The 21,381-nt window shown below is 40.6% G+C and overlaps 1 protein-coding gene across 3 annotated transcripts in view; it reads left to right on the top strand.

Moving 5' to 3' along the window:
- Window positions 1-15,712, top strand: part of LGMN (legumain) — a 37,988-nt gene extending 22,276 nt beyond the window's left edge. For all 3 annotated transcript variants that reach the window (XM_089522421.1, XM_089522422.1, XM_089522420.1), the window contains exons 5-14: window positions 3,228-3,313; window positions 3,432-3,507; window positions 5,243-5,305; window positions 6,182-6,248; window positions 6,560-6,678; window positions 8,988-9,077; window positions 12,198-12,398; window positions 13,122-13,292; window positions 14,593-14,660; window positions 14,844-15,712. In XM_089522421.1, coding sequence (XP_089378547.1) covers window positions 3,228-3,313; window positions 3,432-3,507; window positions 5,243-5,305; window positions 6,182-6,248; window positions 6,560-6,678; window positions 8,988-9,077; window positions 12,198-12,398; window positions 13,122-13,292; window positions 14,593-14,660; window positions 14,844-14,883 — 981 coding nt within the window. In that variant the 3' untranslated portion in view covers window positions 14,884-15,712. The remainder of the gene's footprint in view (window positions 1-3,227; window positions 3,314-3,431; window positions 3,508-5,242; window positions 5,306-6,181; window positions 6,249-6,559; window positions 6,679-8,987; window positions 9,078-12,197; window positions 12,399-13,121; window positions 13,293-14,592; window positions 14,661-14,843) is intronic.
- Window positions 15,713-21,381: the final 5,669 nt, after the last annotated feature.

Genomic DNA, 21,381 nt, shown 5'->3' with positions numbered 1-21,381 from the left:
TAAGGGGATTTAAACATTTTTAAGGGGTTAAGGCTCTAAGGCAGTGCTTCCCAAACTTTGGTCCTCCAAGGGCTTGGGACTTCAGCTCCCAGAGGCTCAAGCTAAACTGGCAAACAGTCAGGAATTCAGGGAGAGGAAGCCCAAAATATCTAGAGCCCAAAGTTTGGGAAACATTGCTATAGGCCACAATGCTCCCCAAACTCTTTTTTTAAGGGGATTTTGGACTTCAGCTCCCAGAATCCCAGGCTATTGGCCAACATGGCAGAGGCTTATGGGAGATGAGGTCCAACATCTCTTCAAGGGCACAGTCGGGACCACTGCATAGGGCAAAAGATAACCTCTTGGGTTCTTCAGTACATGTCTTTTAAGGTTTAGAATCATAGAATGGTAGAGTTGAAAGAGACCACAAGGGCCATCCAGTCCAACCCCATTCTGCCATGCAGGAACTCTCAATCAAAACATCCCCAACAGATGGCCTCCCAGCCTCTGCTTTAAAGCCTTCCAAGGAAGGAGACTCCACTACACTTTGAGGGAGTGTGTTCCACTGTGCAACAACACTTACTGTCCCTTAGTTCCTCCTAATGTTGAGGTGGAATCTCTTTTCCTGTAGCTTGCATCCATTGTTCTGGGTACTAGCCTCTGGAGCAACAGCAAACAAGCTTGCTCCCTCTTCAATGTGACACCCTTTCATGTATTTAAACAGGGTTATCCTATCACCTCTTAACCTTCTCTTCTCCAGGCTAAAAATACCCAGCTCCCTAAGTCTTTCCTCAAAGGGCTTCATGGTTTCCAGACCCTTCACCATTTTAGTTGCCCTCCTTTGGACACATGGCTCCAGTTTCTCAATGTCCTTTTTGAATTGTGGTGCTCAGAACTGGACATAATATTAATTAAAAATTAATTTTTAAAAAACCAAAGATACACTTTGCACAATTCCTTTTGCTTCAGGGACTCAACAGTTCCACAGTATTTTATCCTCTCAGCATTCCTGTCAGGTAGGTTAGGCTGGTGCAGTGGCTTGAGTGTTGGACTATGGTTCAAAACACACTGAAGAAATAATGCACTTTGAGAGTGCTTTGACTGCCCTGGCTCAGTGCTGGCTAAGTGACAGTTTTCCTGCTAAGCACCTGCATGTCATAACCATTTGAATTAAAATTACTACCATATTGAAATCAAATCTGATGTTTTTTTAATTTTTATTTGGTGTGCATTGGAAGAGGGGTAGCCTTATACGGTGAGTATATCACAAACTCTATATTTTAACTGGAAAAGTTGGGGGGTCGTCTTATACGCCCAGTCGTCTTATACACCGGAAAATACGGTAATTCAATGGTGATGTATGCTGTGGACCTCTTGTACATCAAAATCATGGCACCTGCTAAAGGAACTCGATCTCACAATATGTATAAATCAGGTTACAGATTCTAAATTCACTACAATGTTCTTAGTGTGGTTGATCTGTCTAAATTGTCAGGATTGGAGGACCCAGTTCTGAATAACCGACAGCATCATAGTGTAGTAGAGACTAGAGATTTATTTTGGATATCAAGACAGTTCCCCATCCCGGGTTCAGTGTCAGAACTGAAAAAGTCCCCCCTAGGACCATCACAAATACATTCCCGTCCTCCAGCCCCCCATTCCAACCCCAGTCGCCCCTCTTTGATCCAGATCAAAGGGCCCTTCATGTTTCCCTTTTTCTCCTCCCGTGTTATCATTTCATTTTCCTTAAGCAAGTTTCACAGCTCAGATCCATGGCAGGATGATTGGCGTCATAAAACTACAACTCCTTTCTTCATACAACTACAACTCCTTTCCGCCGCTGGCCATCTACCACATTTGTTTCCTAGGTTTAGATTTGACATACTTGATATCCCCTTCTCAATAGTCAACATACTATACAGTCTTAAATCACCGTATCATCATGCCCTCATATCTTCATCCCCTAATATCATCATATCAACATGACAGAATCATGCATATTTATTCTGACATAAGTAATTGCTTCAGCTCATTTGCTTTCACTCTACAATCTAAGGTCCAAAACACACTGTAGAACTAATTCAGTTTACGACTGCTTTATTTGTACTTGCTCAATGATAGGGAATTCTGGAAATTGTAGTTTTGTGAGACATTTAGCCTTTTCTGTCAGAGAGCTCTGGTGCCACAATAAACTACAATTTTTACAATTCCCTAGCACTGAGCCTGGGCAGTTAAACTGGTCCTAAACTAGATTATTTGTGCAGTGTGTTTCGGATCTAACTCAGACATGTCCCAAGAAGTTCTTCAAACTCCTCTTTACAAGCAATTTTTTCACATTTAAAAGCAGTTTTCTACATTTGATGGGCATCACTGTTCATTGAAAATCCTTTGAAGTCTCCCTAGATGAATTAAAGATGAATGGATTTTGGCCATAGTGCACAATCACTGTTGCTGTGTGGAACTCATCCATACTACACAAATATAGAACTATATTTCACTTTAACTGTTATGGCTGCATCCTGTGGACTCCTGGCATTTATCATTTGGTGAAACACCCACAATCCTAGTTCCCTCTCTAGATGTGCTCAGGGGCTTGTGCGTACATCTTGGTGTTGTTACTTTTTGTAACAATAGCAACTAATCCTGTACGACAAGTTGATTTGAAAACTCAATGAGGGAATAGGAAGAGGCTTGGGGCAAGAAAGGAATGTTGTATTAGAGCACAGAACCTATCTGTATCTGTCTGAAGCTCCATTGCACACAACAAGGTAGTCAATCTGATCATTTGATATACCATCATGGAACCATCAACTCTTTTCAAGTGCAGTTTCCAGAACCTTCCATTTGGGACTTGTAGTCCAAAAAAAAATTCTACATGAACTTCTCTTCCAACAGTGTTGCATAGAATAGAGGATCTCGAATCACTTTACAGGGCATGTGTTCAGTTCATGACTAGTTTTCCAGCCCTGTCCAGGTACCTTTGTTTCCTCCACCTGCATCTATATGGGATCTAGAAACTCCCAATGCAGTCCACATGAAGGAGGAGGATGTGCTTGTGTCCCGCTTCCAGTGGCGTTTGGTCAGCTGCTGTGTGAACAGCATGCTGGTCTAGATAGAACGTCCTCTGATCCACCCAGGCCCTTTTTTGGATTTTACAGTTCTAGAATCCCATAGTTTTGGAAGTTTTGTAGGGAGCCCAAAAGATACATGCTTGCTGCATTTAACTACAGATCTCCAACTATTTGTAGGATGTTACACCAGAGAACTTCCTTGCTGTGCTGAGAGGTGATCATGAAGCAGTGAAGAACAAAGGATCTGGGAAAGTATTAGAAAGGTAATATGCAAGAGAAATGAATGTGTGCAAGAAAGATTTACCTTCATTGTATAGTAGAAAAGTTTCAACCTTAAATGATCAGAAAAATCCAACAGATATTTTATCTCCCTCTTTGCAGTGGCCCCAATGACCACATATTTGTGTACTTCACTGATCATGGTGCCCCTGGAATAATAGCTTTTCAAGGCAATGAAGTAAGTAATTTCCCCATCTTCTCTAAGACAGGTAACTATTAATGTATTGCAAGTCTAATGTTTTTAAGCTTTAAATTGTCATCTTTTTGCAATATATAATATACAAAGCTGCCTTTATTGTTGGTCAAGTTAATGGTTCCTCTGTCCTGATGTTGTCTGCTGCAACTGAGAGTGTATTTTCATGGTCTTTCGCATAGGACTTAAGTCCTGATGCCTGAAAACTTGTAATGTCTCTGCTCATTATATATACTGTGACCAGATTGTTGGCTGCAAGTTACAAGGAGGGTTCAAGTGCCTTTATCCAGCAGCCTCACTGCCTACCAGTCTACCAATTTGTTGTAGTGTGTCTTCAACTTGTTTCCCCCTTATTGGGACCCTAAGGCGCTTCGTGTTGGAATATGACTCTTGAGATCAGGGTTCAATTCCCCATTTGGCTTCTGCAAAGTGAATTACCATTTCTCTTTTTGTCACATCTGAACATTGTAAAACCTCATTATAAAGTGTGGGGCGCAAAGTTTTAAAAGCATTAAATAATACAGTTAAATTCATGTTGTAAACAATTTAAAGTACATAAAGTACATACCATTCACTTTGGCACGTGGGATTGCTTTAAAGGTGACTTTTAGTCTGGCCGGGTGCTGTCTTCAGTTCATTACTCTTAATTCCTTTGAAAAGTTGTCTAGTCTCTAATATGCTTATATTTTTACTCTGTATTGGCTTTCTTGTTGGCTGACTTAAGTGCCATTTTTAAGGGACAAAAGACAGGCTGGAAAGCATATAAGTAAACTTATTTATTCAATAACTTGTCTTTCCATTTATATGAGAGCCAAAGAGACTTACAAACATATAAATGCATATACTATTCCATTATTATGCATTTTGTGCAATATTTCATGTCTGAAATATGCAACCTATAAGAGACTTAGTATGTGCGGGTCAGTAGCTCTTCCAGTTTGTGTTTTTCTTAATTTATATTTTTAAATTCCCCAAATGGCAGAAGTAGTTTACTGGATATATTACAAGGTGCTAGAGGAATTCAGTGTGAAACAATATGTGATACAATAGTTTGGTATAAATCCTACCAAGATACTGTAGAAATTAAGGCTGCCCTGCTAAATATATAGATGGTCACAGTCATAAATGCTGAAAAAACATAGGAGCAATTTTTTACTACCCATTGTTTCTATTTTGATTGTAACTAGGATTTTAACTGTGTATAAGATCTCTTATAATGGGGTAGGCCAACGGGAATGCACAGTCCAGTGAGATACGTAGCAGAGTTCAGATTGAATTCTGAATGATCAGCCCTTCTCCCAATCTGTAACGTGGGGACAGTGATAATAATGGCAGCCTGTTGTGCAATGAAGATTTAAAGATTGCTAATAAAAGTGCTTTGAATTTCAGATATATGTTATACAGTATAAAGGCCTGTTTTGTGTGTTTTAGGGTATATCCATACTGCAGAAATAAAGCAGTTTGACGTGATTTTAACTGTTATGACTCTATCTTACAGAATCTTGGGATTTGTAGTTTGGTAAAACACCACAGCTCTCTTACAATCCAGGCTGAATACCTCGCCAAACTGCAAACCCAAGGATTCCACAGCATGGAGCCATGACATTTAAAGTGGTGTCAAACTGCTTTATTTCACATTGTGCATACACCTTTACATGACATTTCTCTTTCCTTTGTGGGATGGCAGTGCAATATGAACAAGTACTGTCTTGTTTTACAGCTTACAGCAGAAGATTTACAGAAGACCATTAAATATATGTACCATCACAACAAGTACAAGAAGGTAACATTGTAGCCTCGCACATATGGGCAGTATTGATCTTAAGGTGTGCAGGGACATGGTGCACATGCAACAGTCTTACTTGGCTAAGTGCTATTGCTTGTGTTGCCAAACAACAGCACCAAGATGCAAGAGGAAAATACCAGCAACAGAGGTGCAAAAAGCTTCACAAAAAAGTGCACAAGGTCCAAATTCCCCCCAAAGAGCCTGGTGACATCATTTGCCAAAGCATTTCTTTACTTGCCTAGCTTTTTTTCCACATAGGATTTCCTATGTCAAACTAAACACTGAGTGAAATAAGAATAATAGTAAGATTGGTTTATTATTCTTTCTAATCCACTTTTTCAAAAAAAGTAGCTTGAAATATTAATAAGTAATCCAATTTAAAATAATGACAAAACTAAAGCTGAAATAGGAAAAAGGGGGAGGTACTACTACTAATAATAATAAAATTTATTTCTATACCACTTTTCCGCAGTGATCAAAGCGGTGTACATAGTGAAATTATTAAAACAACATAAAATTAAAACCACATTACATTAATTACAATATACAATTAAAATCCAATTCATAGGTGTATGTAAGTGAGAGGGAGAAAAGGGGATCGAACATAACTTCAGTGAAGTACTCTGTCATACTTTGGTTTTGCTCTCAGACATGGTGGGACAAATTCAGCTGTTTAGCTTCCATAATAGATTACAGAATTTGCCTGAAAAATTTGGAGAAGGAATAGGCAAAATATTGTGAAACTGGGAAGTGAGCAAAGGGAGTGGAGGAGGGCTTGAAAGAGGAAAAACAGGTGACAGAAAGTAGAGAAAAACAGGTTTTCATGATCGAATCTCTTTTCACATAATCTCTTATGTGTCTCAAAAACTACAGCTCGTATTCTACATTGAGGCATGTGACTCTGGATCAATGATGGAAAGTCTACCTGGTGATATCAATGGTAAGTGATCAATCAGCATTTGGCTAAATGAAAAAAGGTCTTGGCCTGCTGACAGAGAGTAGAGAGGGGGCCAACCTAATTCACATGGAAGGAAGTTCCACAGCTACCCAGTGACATGGCTGGCCTTATCCCCTGGATACTGACACACCTATTGCGACCATCCTGCTTAAAAATCCAAGTATTTCAGTTAAACCAGTCTAAACGTCCTTTGAACTGAGTTGTAGATCTGACTGCATGGACAAGCTCATCTAACAACTGCATGTCAGCAATGAGGAGCAAGTCCATTAGTGCTTTTCTTATTTGCCTTGCAGTTTATGCCACTACTGCTGCCAATGATCATGAATCTTCATATGCATGCTACTATGATGATTACAGGAAAGCCTACCTTGGTGACTGGTACAGTGTAAATTGGATGGAAGATTCTGATACGGTGAGTTGCTGTGCCTTTTGAGTTAACAGAGCTATCCAATGGTACATTAATGTATTTGATTTTTTTGTTTTTATTTATAAGCTATCTTTCTCCTGGAGTGGGACCTAAGGTGGCGCACAGATAAAATTGGTTAAAAACTTAACAGTAGAAATAAAAAAACTTTACACAAACATAATTGTTTGATTAGTACATTTTCTGAGTACAAGTGTGAGCAGTTTCTTCATCACTGAGAACCACCTTAGCTTCTGTACTTTAGAAGCTTGATCTCTTCTATGAAACGTTTGTTTCCTTTTCCTATAAACAAAAGTTTACTTGATGGCGCATATAGTATAGTACTCCAGATTGAAGGTAGGTGAGTGTATTATGAGGTGTGTGGAAAGCTAAACTGCCACATTTTGGGGCAATTTTGTATCAGCTGGGGGCCAGAGAATCAGCTCCCACCACAAATGCAGTGGGGAACCACATATGGCTTGTAGAATCAACTTTCTCCACCTCTGCCCCATTGGTAATATGTTAATTCTGAACCACAACTCCACAAATCTCCCACCAGTCAGCATGGGAACTCCAGTCCAAACAAGTAACTTTTCCAAGCACTAATCACAGCATAGTGAAAATGCACTATACTGGACTCTGAATTTATTTTGGCCACAGTGACTGAAGGATGTCCTGCTCACATTTTTTTCAACGGAACTTAGAAAAAGATATTTTCTTAGACTACAACTCCCAGAATCCTGCAACCAGCATGTGAGTGAGGGGATTATGGCAGCTGTAGTTCAAGAAAGTACCCCCACCCACACACACACATTCCTCAGTTCTGAATTCAACAGTATTCAACATAATGGTTATTTCAAGTTAAAGTCAGAAGCATGGGGAGGTAGGAGTTTTAGAATTAGAGGATATGAATCCATAGTGTGCTAAGCATGGTGATGGATGGGTTTAACCAAGGATGGGGACATTGTCTTCTGCCTACAGGAGGCCTCTTTGTAGGTTGGCTAGCTGCCTGTACTGGTGCACTAGTAGTTCCTTTCTTCCAATTTCCTCAGTGTTATTGGATAGGAACAGCCCTGCTCATGATGTTGTTAGCACAGTTCTGGTGGAATCTTCAGTATGGTGCCAGTATTGCACATAATTGCTTCTGTTATATAGACAAAATCCCAACTCTGTCATAAATATGTTAACCCTGCCATATAGCAGGTAGCCAGAGGGAAAATCTAGCTTTGGAGAATTCCCATACAGTGAAGTATAGGAAAATAGGAAGTTCATGCTCCAAAAGATCAGTCTTCTCACCAAATGTCGGTAGAATGTTGTCTGGATGTGATTCCTCTGCTTCTTGAAATAGGAACATTGGTGTGAGTCACATGTTTGGAGTTCTCCAAACACAGCTCTGTGGCTGGTAGGGATTAATACATAAGCATTTGTCATCCTCCTGACTTTTTTGTTTCTTATCCTCCCACGCATTCTTTCCTCTTCTCTTGGCAAGTGCTTTTTAACCATATCTGTAACCATCCAGGGAGTACAGGATTGTGTACCTGGGCTTAACCCACTTTATCTTGACAACAACTTGGTGATGTAGACAAGACTGAGACCCACTGGGCTTTTATATTTGAGCAGGGTTTAGTGTTGGTCATGGCAGCCTAAGTTCTGAACATTGTTCATTACTCCCACTCCACAATAACTGTGTCTGCAGAAATGGAGAGTTGTAAATAGGGTGGTATCAAACCTGTTTCATGATTGGCTTAAGTAAGGAAAATGTCTTCTTTTAGCACAGAAGGTATTAGTGTTTGAGACCTTAAGACTAGACAAGAGCAAAAGGTATCAGAGCAGAAATCCAAGTTGAATGCCTATGTAGCTCTGTGCAATCTCAGTGGGCAAGACCAAGAAATTTCAGCTACAGATCTTTATAAACAGTATTGTTGAGGATACTGTCATGGAAGCATTTTGTGTTTATAGATGATGGTTGGGCAGATGCTGCCCACAAATATCTGAAACAGTTCCAGTCCTATATAACATAGGCATAGTCTTAATGATCAGTCAATGGAAAGCTCACTTAGGGAGTTTGCATGGAGAATTCTTGGAACTGTAGTTCAAAAAGTAAATGTTTTCATCACATGATATCATAGAGTTTCAAATACCACTTCAAATTCAAGTTCTTTAATGGCATTTGTGTTTGAAATGACATTTTAATCTTGTTGGTGTCTTGTCAGCAGCTCTCTCTCTCTCTCTTAAAATTTCCCAGCAAGGTCATTGTGTCTGAGCACTGATGGCTTAATCAAAGGCAAATATGTTTTTCTGTTTTCTTTTGTCTGCAGGAGGATCTGAAAAAGGAAACTCTCCACAAGCAATTTGTGTTGGTAAAGAATCACACCAACACCAGCCATGTGATGCAGTATGGAAACATAGTGAGTAAATGAATGGGTGCTAAGGGCAGAACCTGTGTTTGGTAATCACTATGTAAAGCCAAGGGAAAGAGGTGGCAAAGTGTTTGGAAATTTCAGCTAGTCCAGAATGCTGTAGCTAGACTGTTAACTAGAGCTGATTACAACAAACACACAACTCTTATTATTACTATTTCACTATCTGTGTCTTTCTGCACACAATTCAAAGTACTGATTTTCACCTACAAAACCTTGGCCAGGCAGAGCAGTGGAGGACAGGGGGTCTTGGAGATGTCTCATCCACAGGGTCACCATGAGTTGAGGTTGACTCAAAGGCAATTTACAGTAACAACAGCAAAGGAGCTGGATCCTACAACACTTGGAGAGCCACAGTTTCCTGTCCCATCCCAAACAACTTAAAGACTATATGGTGGTTGCTCCCTGGATCTGAGGCTATATTCTCCCATATTAGCCTGCCCAGGTTTTTAAAAGGCTGAGGAAGGAGTCCCATTGACCTGAAAAGCAAGGTTGATAGAATCAGAGCTTTGAAGTAGCGTATTCAGTAAGAATGTCCGCCTTGGTTTATGTGGGGGATCCGTTCCGGACACCCCCCCCCCCCGCGTAAGCCAAATATTGCACGTGCTCAAGCCCCATTCAAGTCATCTTGAATGGGTCACACCACCCCTTGCATCCCACCTGGCTTTCAGCGTATGCTGAAAGCTGCGTATAGCATGCCCGCATATGACGCAGACGCACTGTATTTGTCATGCATTCTTTAGTGTAGAGGCGGAAGTGTTTATTCATTTATTCAGTTTATGTGTTGCCTTTCTCAGCAAGGACCCAAGGCAGTTTACAATAATTTAAAACAGACTAAAATGTTATATTACAGATGTTAAATACATAAAACTATTGCCAATTAATTAATTAAATAAATTTATATCCTTCATTTCCTCCAGTGTGTGGTACCTGTAGGGCAATTTGAGTTTCCTAAGGCTTCAGCTTTTGGATAGGAAACAAAAAATATTAAAATATCAAAAATATCAAAGCCAAGCCTATTAGGATCTAGCTTTAAATCAGCAGAGTAGCAGCAATGTGTCCTTTTCTAACTATGCTTCCCTAAGAACTGAGACTGGGTCAAAAACAACACAAGTAGCTTGAAGTTCAAACAAAAGCTTACTAATGGCTTTAATCTATATATACATAGTATTTCACCATCTTTCCAAAGAAAGCTGATGGAGAACGAAGATGGAGGGCCAAACAGGTCAGGAGAAAATCTTTGAAAAAGTGTGAGCAATTCCTAGAAGGGGGAGTGGCCTAAATCACATGGTTAGTTTGAATGAGGGGAGAGAGAGCAGAGTTTGCCTGCAGGGAATCCCTATCTAAGAAGGGGGAAAGAGAATGCAAAATCTTTCAACAGTACCCAAGGTGGTTCACAACATGGATTAAAATGAGGTACAGTTAAAACTCTAAAGATTGAGGCAATTAAAAACAATGAAATGAACTACCATACTAAAACATCAGGACCTTAAAACAACGTTAAATCATTTAAACACATAACTGTAACAATAATAATTAATTAATAATAATTTGTTTTATTTATATACCGCTATTCCAAAGATCATAGCGGTGAACAGCAAGTAAGCTAATTTGCCCCCAACAGTCTGGGTACTCATTTTAGCGACCTCGGAAGGATGCAAGCCTGAGTCGAGCTTGGGCCCTTTTGCTGGTCTTGAACTCGCAACCTTGTGGTTTCGAGTAAATGGCTGCAGTACAGGCATTTAACCACTGCGCCACCAATAAGAATGCATTGCAGCCCCACCCCTATTGAAAGACACTTTTCTTTTCCTCTTTCTAAAATGACCACAGCAACACTGTGTAAGTAATTAAACTGAGTAAGGAGGAAGTGTCTAACCAAGATCACTTTAGTTCTGAGCAAGGATTTAAACTCCAGGTTTTCCAATTCTGTGTTCAATTAGGGTTGCCATTCATCAGGACCTCCAAACCGGGACAAATGTTGGACAAAATTTTCAAATGTAGGACACATTTTTTGTGTCCTACATTTAAATAGGAGCCTCGGAGGCTTTCCCTCTCAGCCTGGGCCCCGCCCTCGGTGGGGGCGGAGCCCAAACAGGGAGGGACTCCTCCCCTTCAGGGAGGCTTTCCCTGCAGGCCTTGTCCCAAGCTGCGAGGGAAAGTCTCCCTTAGCTTGCCATATCTCGCCCGGGGGCGGGGGCAATCCCGGGGGCGGGGACAAACCGGGGCAGGACCGTGTGGACCCGCCCCAAACCAGGAAAGTCCCGCCCCCAGGCGGGATATGGCAAGCCTATGTTCAATACTCTATAAGGTAGCTTCCTGTATTCTGTCAATCTGTTCCTTAAGAAAATCTGCCCTTTAAAGAGTTCCAAGTCTTATACTCGCTAGGGGTTTTGTATGTGGTGTGTCTTACGGTACGGTGGCTGTTATTGGGTACATATATTAAGAGCTAGGCTTAGAAGAAGTTAAGACACTATGTCTAACTTAAGAGACTATGTTCCACAAAATCCTCTGGCTGGTACAGTCATTAGTGATGTTGGCTGGGGGATTATGGGAACTGTAGTAAAAAAACTAACTTTTCTAGGCTCTGGGTTCAAATGCTTGCTTTTATACATAAAACCCATTGAATGGCCATGGGCAAGACTCTTTCCATCAGCCTAACTTAGGAATACAGCAAGTGATCTACTGAGTAGAACCTTGAAAAGTTACCTTTCAGGACTATAGCTGCTAAAATCTCCCGGCCAGCAGAACCAGTCCAAAAGAAGTAACATTTCTGTGTTCTGGTACATTGCCACATGCTTGGCTGGTTAGCCCAGTATTGTGGAAACTGACTGGTAGAGGCTCTTCAGTGCTTCAGGCAGGATTTTTTCCCTTGTTACATGGAGATGACAAAGATTTAATCTGGGACTGTCTCTGTGTAAACCATGTGCTGCACTCTTGAGCTATAGTTCCTTTCCTCATGTGCCCCTTATAGTTGCTACAAGAACAAAATAATAGGACAAGTCCCAGCAATCCTCTCAAGCTTTGCAAGTTTTAGAAAATCGTACTGGCCCTTGAATATTCTTCTACGCCGGTGAAGTTGATTGATTGTTTGTCCTCCTTACTTTCCAGTCCATTTCTCACATGAAAGTGGTTCAGTTCCAAGGCACAAGCAAAGCCTCCAGTGCCCCCATTTCATTGCCGCCAGTAAGTCGCTTAGACCTCACGCCCAGTCCCGATGTACCACTCGCAGTCCTGAAGCGCAGACTGATGGCCACCAATGATGCCAATGAGGCTAAGAACTTATTAGAAGAGATGAAGAAACTTCTAGAGGTAAGAATGAAGATACACAGCACATTCATGACTGTGTAACTTGGACTTCAATAGTAGTAAATAGTGCTGATACAAGTGAAGGTCGATAGGAATAGGACAATGTGCCAGTGAGCTACTGAAAATGCTTAAGGTAAGAATTTTTTTAGCTGTTCATGCAATCTTGAAATCCCATCTTCAAAAGGTGTATTGCATTGGTATTCTACATGTCTGCCATAATAATAAATTTTATTTCTTTCACACCTCCCTCAAGGCAGGGTACATCATGTTAAAATAGAAGACACTATTAAAAACACATAAACCCAGTTAAAATACAATACTATAAAATTAATACATTCATAATAGGACATACACAAATTAAAAAGTCATGATTTAAAACTGACTGGATAGTCCATATAATGGTATAGTTAGTATGGCAGATTTCTGTTTTTATTTCTATTTCATGGTAGAGATAGAGAGAGTAGCCAGCACAGTATCTACATTCACATCATTCAAATACTTTCCTTTTGCCCCGGAATTGCCTCCAGAATTCTCACAATTACCAAAATTCATAATTATGTTTTGCATATTGGGCACATTTTCTGGCCATTTAAATTTGAATGTAAGTTGCCACTTGATTTCTTTATCTCCACTTCCTTCCTACTCATATTCTGAGCAATAATGATTCTTGGAATATCTAAGTTATGTTGGTAACCAACCAGGTTATTCTTTTATCTTCTTGTACAGGCCAAAGAATTAATCCAAAAGACGATGTACAAGATTATATTTTTCATAACAAATTCTGAGGCGCGTACTGAACATATCTTGACAAACAGATTGCTGCTGAGAAATTATGACTGTTACTATGCAGCCATGGATTACTTCAAGAAACATTGCTTCAACTGGCACATTCCTGTGGTAAGATTTCTCAGTCTCAGGGTACAGAGTCTGTTCAGATACAGGAACATCCACTGTATAAAATTTGCCTGTGCCATGAGAAGGAGGGGCCTAGTCCATCCCCAAATTTATTCATAATTGCCCACTTGTTTCTCTCTGCATTGGCAGGGAAGACAGTTGTAAACATGTTTGTGCCCTTTTTTCTGGCACAACATGTGTAAATTGAGATTAGTGCTATTTAGTGCGTACTAGCCTGGATGACTATATGACATCCAGTATCAGAGGCGGTATGATTATTTATATCACTTGCTGGAGTACACAAGAAGGAAGGTGCAGTTGCACCCATCTCCTGCTAGCGGACTTCCCATAGGAAAGTGGTTGTTCAGAAGCAGGACCACACAGACCTTCAGTCTATTCCACCATTGCTCTTATGTTCCTATTTTTCATTTCTATGTGAAGGAACTGGCTTGAAGGTGCATACGCATATTTGAACAAGGTATAAGATGAGAGGTAGACCTTATATTTGAACGGCTTCATTGTGATGAGAAAGGATTTGCTTCAAGACATTGCTTTTAAAAAGCAGAAGAGTAATCTTGTCTATGGAACTATTGTGATGTAGTTGCTTGAATATGGAACCAAGACTGTAGGAGATCTGGGTTTGAATTCCTGAACAGCCATGGAAACTCAGTGGGTGGACAAGTTATGCTCTCTCAGATCAGCAGAAGGCAGTGGCATGCCTACGCAGAATAAATATATAATAGGGTTTTCATAAATGGGAGTTGACTTGAAAGCACATAACAACAACAGAATGTTTGTCTTGAGAGAGACTGAGGAGCTTGGAAAGGTGATTTTTTTTTAAAAAAAAAGGTGACAGCTCACTAAAACCTTCAATCTTCATTGTTTGGGGAGCAACTTTATCAAACTTTTGGGAAGAAGATATACTTTACCTAGTCTACCATTTGTTAAGGCAGGGTTGCTTAAACTAGAGGTAGGTCATCTGTAACCCTAGGACAACATATGACCTTTATCTTAATATCCCTCTGGGTCAAGTTTCTTCAGATTCCAGCTTGCTAGGTGTGGCAGGGAGTGGCAATGGAAAATGTAGTAGGCAGAAAAGAAAAGTTGGCAGGAATAGTTTTGTCTCATACCTGTCTGATTTCACCCATTGCTGGCATACAGATCTGTGATACAAGTAATAAATTCCAATGGAAAGAGAGAGGGGTCACAGCATCTATCAGAAATTCTTTATGCCTACAGATAGAATGAGGAAATAACTTGCGATAAATATGTAATATTTCTTCTGCTTGCTTCCTTTTTTCAGTATGAATATGCTCTGAGACACCTGTATGCCTTGGTTAATGTTTGTGAATCGGGATATCACATTGACAGGTAAAACGGCGCATGAAACTGAACTACTTGTGGAAGTACTTTTAAGAATGAGAAATCAATGGACCTGCTGGTCTAATAGTTTTGTTTGTGTGTGCACGTACACACACAAAGGGGGAGGAAGAGAACAGGGTAGTATGTGTAATGAGGGTGCTCTTATATTTAAACTGTTGTTTGCTCTTGCAGAATACAATTTGCCATGGATCAAGTATGCAGTGGATATTAACACCAACACCAACACTATCCATTGAGTAATCCAGGAAAAAGTGATTATGATGTGAATGTAAACAAAGCAGGATACAAAGCAAAAACAGGCTAGTTTAAATGCATCCACTACTAACCATAAGACAGATACCATGGGAGCTCTTTTGGACAGCTCTGACCATGTTTTGCACCTTAAAGCCTTTACTGATTGTAACATGATAACACTCAACAGGCATTTCACTTTGAAAGCTGTTTCTGAAGTCCCCCTTGACTTGACAAATTCGTCGAAGTTATCATAATTACCATGTATATACCTTAGCTCCATATTTGACAATTTTGAAGTTATGTTAACATTGTACTATAAATGGACTGACTTGCATAAGTGCTCATTTTAACTGAACTGGGGTTTTGGTGTTTTTTTATTTTGTTTTTAAAACCTTCAGGTTTTTGATGATTTTGAGTATTGTGTGATGAATGTCATAAACAGGTCTGTAGTGAAAACTGTATTTTTGTTTTCAGTTTAATAATTGGAAATTGATTCTTTAATGACCCAAGTTAACTGAAAGTTTTTACAGAGTGTGGCTCAAAAATAAAAAGCCATAGGTTTTGTTTCTTTGATTTTACAGATTTCATTTTGCTTTAAAAATTATCAGGTTTTCATAGAAATTAATCAAGTGAATTCCATTTGTGATGGAGACATTTTCCTCCCTCTGTTGAAGGAGATGGCCTACTACTGTTATGTTTTGGATTCTAATGTAATTGTATGTTTACACAATGTGGTGGGAGATTTTACAGTATTTGGAACAACCTGTGTATAATAAAAACCTTGAGCTGCTGACGCAGCACTTTAAGCTCATGTTTTTCATCTCTCTTTCCATGGGTGATTAAGTGAGAACATGTGCCTCCAGAGTGTGTACTTTCTATGGCATTGAAATAACAAAATGTGGCCTCCATCGTTGCCGCCGCTTCCTCCTCCCCTGCCGGCCCCTCCCCTTCCTCCCCCTGCCTTTCTCTCTTGGCTCTCCCCTTTGCATTCTGCTGCCCTGGTGAGGCCTAGGCCAGGGGGAGAGGCCTGAGGAGGAGAAGGAGGGAAGGCCGAGGCTGCCAAGGCTCCATTAAGCAGCCCCTGAGGCCGGAGCGGAAGGGGGTGGCAGGCTGAGGAGGATGCCGTCGACGACCAGAGGGGCCGGGCAGGGAAGGAGGAGGAAGGAGGCAAGGCCGTGCTGCCGCCATGGCTGACAATGAGAAGCAGCTGGACTTTCAATGGCATCGCTTTGGATTCAGATCAGAAACAAACTGACAGCTAGCACAGCTCTTTAAAGATCAGTATTATGTGTTGTCTAAATAGTATGCCAATCCACATCTTGAAAAACTCACCATGTGTACATACACACATGCACATATATACTTAAAAACAGCTCTCAGGGGCCTACCACCATCAGACTTATAGCTGCGGCAAAGAGCCTTTGGAGACATTGTCAGAAGTTGCGTATGGACCTTGCCTGCCATAATACTGTGGGGAAATTGTTATGATGGGTTATACAGTGGAAAGGGATATTGCTGAGAGGGGGTGATCTCAGACCCAGTTGCTGTGATAACAATGAGAAGGAGGCAAGGATGAATCTAGCATGTTCAAGGCCATTTCAGTGAAAGAATGTGATTGTAGTAACATGGAAAGAGTTGGTATGGGAATGAGAAGGGGGAACTGTATTTACCAATTACAACAAATAAGAATTAAGTCTGCCTGAGATTTGAAATTGTGTGTTAAGTGGACCCTTGGTGTCCCCTGGGGTTTGGTACAAAAATCCATGAATACTCAAGTCCTATTAAATACAGTGGCATAGTACAAAGGTGTCCCTTATATAAAATAGCAAAACTAAATTTTGCTTTTTGGAATTTATAATTTTTAAAATTATTTTCAAACTGAATGCTTGAATCCGTGGATTAAAAAAAAGTGTGGATAAGGAGGGCTGATTGTAGTTTAATTAGGCAATTGTAATGTTTTCTAGTCAGTTCTGACAATGAACGTCACTGGATGGAATCTACAGTTTCTTAATAAAGGTTTGCTGAATTTTAACCAATGAAACCTGGATTTTCTAAATTTGGTATCCTGTCAGATTTGACATAAATGTACTTGGGGATATTTGGAAGTGTGCTCTCCTTCCTTCAGCTGTGCAAAGGCAGACTGATAGCACCCAGCTGCACTTCCATGTCCGGGGATGGGCACAGCAGTCCCTGGGTGCCATCCAGCTGATAGTGTAGAGCTGGGGGAATGATGTTCAAGGTGATATCAAAAATCTACCTGTGCAACATGTGAAAAAAACCTTGTTGTGATCTGCCCTGGGCTCTGTATCAGGAGATAATCATGATATAAATAAAATACCGTATATACTTGTCTATAAGTCTAAACATTTATGCCTAAAAATTGACCCCAAAATCCCAGGTTGACTTATTTATGAGTCAGTATGGTAATGTGATAGCAGCTCTTTCAGATTTCCCCATGCGGTGGGGTGAGAGTTTCTTTCTGTCTTGAGCCAAGCAGAAAGAGTCTTGGGTGACTGATTGCTCTTAAACAGAGTCCCCCTCCTGCCCAAGCTGGCTGCTGCAGCCTGGGGAGTCAAGGATGAAACCAAAGTTGAAACGCTGAAGCAAAAAGCCTCATTTGGAGTCCCTGTTGCTTTGCACACATGTATACACACTGAAGGAGTCTCCAAATTTTACCATTGACTTATCGACAGGTCATGGCAAAATCTATAATTTTGGCCCCCAAACCTGCCCTCAACGTATACATGAGGTCAACTTATAGTCGAGTATATATGGTAAGATAAACATTATTTTTGTTTTATTAAATATGTACAGGTCATGCAAGGAGACTCCATCCTCATTGTCCTCATCATCATTGTTATCTTTATTTGTATCCCACTCTTTTCCCAGAACTGGGGCTCAAAGCAGTTCCCAACATTTAAAGAACAGTACAATTAAAACACAGAAAAATGGTACATTAAAATGGAATTAAATTATTGCAATATAAAAATAAATAGCTTATTCAAAGAATAAAATACAATTTAAAGAGATTAAACTGTTTAAAACACTTTAAAATGACACAACACCCCAAGTTGGTCATTTGAAAACATTTTGTTTTGAAAGCCTGTCTGAATAAAAATCTCTTATCCTGCTGACGGAAGGTCAACAAGGAAGGGGCATTCTGGTCTCCCTGGGAAGGGAGTTCCAGAGTCTAGGGCCAGCCACAGAAAAGGCCCTCTCATATGTCCCCACCAACTGTGCTTGCATTGGTGATGGGACTGAGAGAAGGGCCTCTTCTGACAATCTCAGAGCCCAGGCCAGCTCATACAAGGAGGTATGGTGTGCCAAATAGCCTGAGCCTGAGCCATATAGGACATTATAGGTCATAACCAACACTTTGAATTGTGCCCAGAAACAAACTAGCAGGCAATGGAACTGTTTCAATAGGGGCATTATATATGCTGTGTAACTTGCCCAAGTTAACAGTCTGGCTACAGTTCTTTGGACCAGTTGCAGTTTCTGAACACTCTTCAAATGCTGCCCTGAATATTGCACATTACAGTAACCAAGGCATGTACCACCAAGGCCAGATCCAGTGTCTCAAGAAACAGGCACAGTTGGCACACAAGTTTTAAATGTGCAAAAGCACTACTGGTCACTGCAGAGACCAGGGCCTCTAGGTTCAAAGCTGAATCAAGGAATACCTCAAAACTGCAAACATTTAGGGGTGTGTAACCCTATCTAACACAGGCTGGATCCCTACTCCCTGATATGCCTTCTGACCGACAAGGAGCAATGAGGCAATGAGGAAGTTAAACAAAAAGAAATAATAGAAGAAAGGAAAAAGAACCCATAAACATATGTACATTCTTTTATAAATATAAATAAAAATATACAAAGTCAGCGGTAATACCCTATATTCAATTTCCATTTTTCAACATCTCTAGGCCATAACTTTTCTTCAACTTTAATCTTCTCAGTTCCATCTTCATTTCTAGCTTATATTTGCATGCTCATTCTTTCATATCTAACTTTCTTTTTATATCCTTCATGGCATTCTTTAAACTGCTTACACCACCCTTCCTTCTTATTTCCTCTAAGGGTAAAATTATTTTTAAGAGCAAAAGTAAACAGTAACATGTCACTGAGAGGATTCAGGTTTCCTCAGTCTCAGGAAATGGCTTTTGGAGTACCAGAAGGAAAGCATGATAAAATCTCAAAAAAATAAATAAATTAAATTCATAAAATGCTATCTAGCATAGCATGTTCCTGTCTTCAAGAATCCATTGCCCAAAAGATTGCTGTCCTATTATACCATCGCAAGAATGCTGAGGATACCGTAGACAGCCAAAAGGAAAAAGAAATGGATCCTTGAACAGATCAAGCCTGAAGTCTTCCTAGAAGCCAAGACGATTAAACTGAGGCTGTTGTAATAATAATAATAATATGTTTTGTTTATATACCGCTATTCCAAAGATCATAGCGGTGAACAGCAAGTAAGCTAATTTGCCCCCAACAGTCTGGGTACTCATTTTAGCGACCTCGGAAGGATGCAAGCCTGAGTCGAGCTTGGGCCCTTTTGCTGGTCTTGAACTCGCAACCTTGCAGTTTTGAGTAAATGGCTGCAGTACAGGCATTTAACCACTGCGCCACCAGGGCTCCTTGGTGTACTTGGCCACATCATGAGAAAGCATCACTCATTAGAAAAGGTAATGGTGCTAGGACAGACAGAGGGCAGTAGAAAGAGAGGAAGACTGCTTACCAGATGGATAGACTCAATTAGGGAGACCACGGATTTAAGCAGAGCTTGAGAAGACAGAGTGTTTTGCAGAAGTCATCCACAGGTTCACCATGAGTTGGGGACGACTTGAGGGCATTTAACAACAACCATAATACAGTAGGGGAAATAGTTCCAACTGGCACTTATGTGTTTTGGGTAAGAATCTGAAGGACATTGGTTTAAGAACTGCCTGGCTCTTTCATAAATGTGACTCTCTTCTGCTGTTTGTCTTTGCACCTTAGATTTCAGCAACTGAGTGCTTCCCCTAACTGGGCTGGGAGCAGCTTCCTCTTCTCCGTAATATTTATAGGGGACACCACCCAAATGATGTTTGCAGTAAACTAAAATACTACTCTGGTGTCAACAAGTATTACACCAATCCTTCCTCTCTTCATATAACTGCACAATTGCCACTTTCCATTTTTGATAAGCAGCTGCTGTATAGTCCATGCTCCTAAATGAAAAGAATGCTTGCACATGTTGCTGCTGTTGTTTGCCATCAAGTCAACTTTGACTTATGTCATCCCTATGAGTGAGAGACCTCCAGGAACCTAGCATCAATCCACCTATAATGCAGCCATCCTCTTTTCCTACTGCCTTCCACTTTTCCAAGCAGTATCTTTTCCAGTCAGTCTCATCTTCTCAAAGTACGCTAGCCTCAGTTTGGGGATCTTTACTTCTAGCAGAGATCAGACTTGAAGGCTATGTGCACATGAGCCAACCTTTAGTCATTTCTGTACCATCTGTGTATCCCTATAGCATTCTGGTCACCACTGATAGCTGGAGTGGAATATTATGAATGGGATATTGTTCAACAAGAAAAACACACGCAACACCCTTCCTCTCCCAGGCTTTGTGTTCATAGTAAGCTGATCAACTGCATTAGGCTGCTTTCAGCATACTGCTGGTTTCGTATGACAAGGATCAGTGAACGTGACAAAAACCAGGTCCTATGGGGCTGAGTATTGTTCTTCAGTGGAATTTGTCCACCAGGAATAGAACTACAGAAGTAGTTTTCAATCTGGTGATTTTATCCAGTTGGCAGTAGTACTCAGGACTGCTGAAAAACCCAGAAGCATCCCACTCATAGTTTGGAGCAGAACAAATTACTTACAGATAGATCGTGGTGGTATGCTTGCTTCTAATGCTTTAGCTAGTCAACTGGGATTCCCCCCCCCCCCCCATCCACCAAAATAAAGGAAGGTAGAATAAGGGATTGCTGCACATGATTCCATTTATTGTATTCACTCTGTTTTCACCTCAAGCAAATAGGTTGTGCAGGATTTTGAAACTATTTGGAAACCAACACAACCTATTTACCTTAGGTGAAAGAGAGCATCATGAGGAAATTCAGTGGTGAGAGAAAAAGAAGAGACTGTAACTACAGTGGGACAGGGAATGAAAAAATCCTAGCCCTAGGGGTTGTCCACCCCTGTAGTGGGTCAGGTTGCATGGAAAATACACTAATACACATGCAGAGCATGTATACAGTTATGTGAATTACCTACAGCTAAAGGCACCAGATACCATCTGATCTTGAAAACTAAGCAAGGTCAGGCCTGGTTAGTACTTGGATGGGAGACCACCAATGAATATCAGGTGCTGCAGGCTATATGTCAGAGGAAGGAAGTGCCAAACCCACCTCTGAGTAGCCCTTGCCTAAGAAAACCTTACGAAATTCATGGGGTTGCCATAAGTCAACAGGTGACTTGAAGG

This window comes from Sceloporus occidentalis, unplaced genomic scaffold (genome assembly GCF_023333645.1).
Source record: "Sceloporus occidentalis isolate IW3139 unplaced genomic scaffold, rSceOcc1.0.p SCAF_4, whole genome shotgun sequence".
NCBI lineage: Eukaryota > Metazoa > Chordata > Lepidosauria > Squamata > Phrynosomatidae > Sceloporus > Sceloporus occidentalis.
Note: the sequence above shows the minus strand (reverse complement) of the source record. Positions and strands in the feature narration are given on the sequence as shown.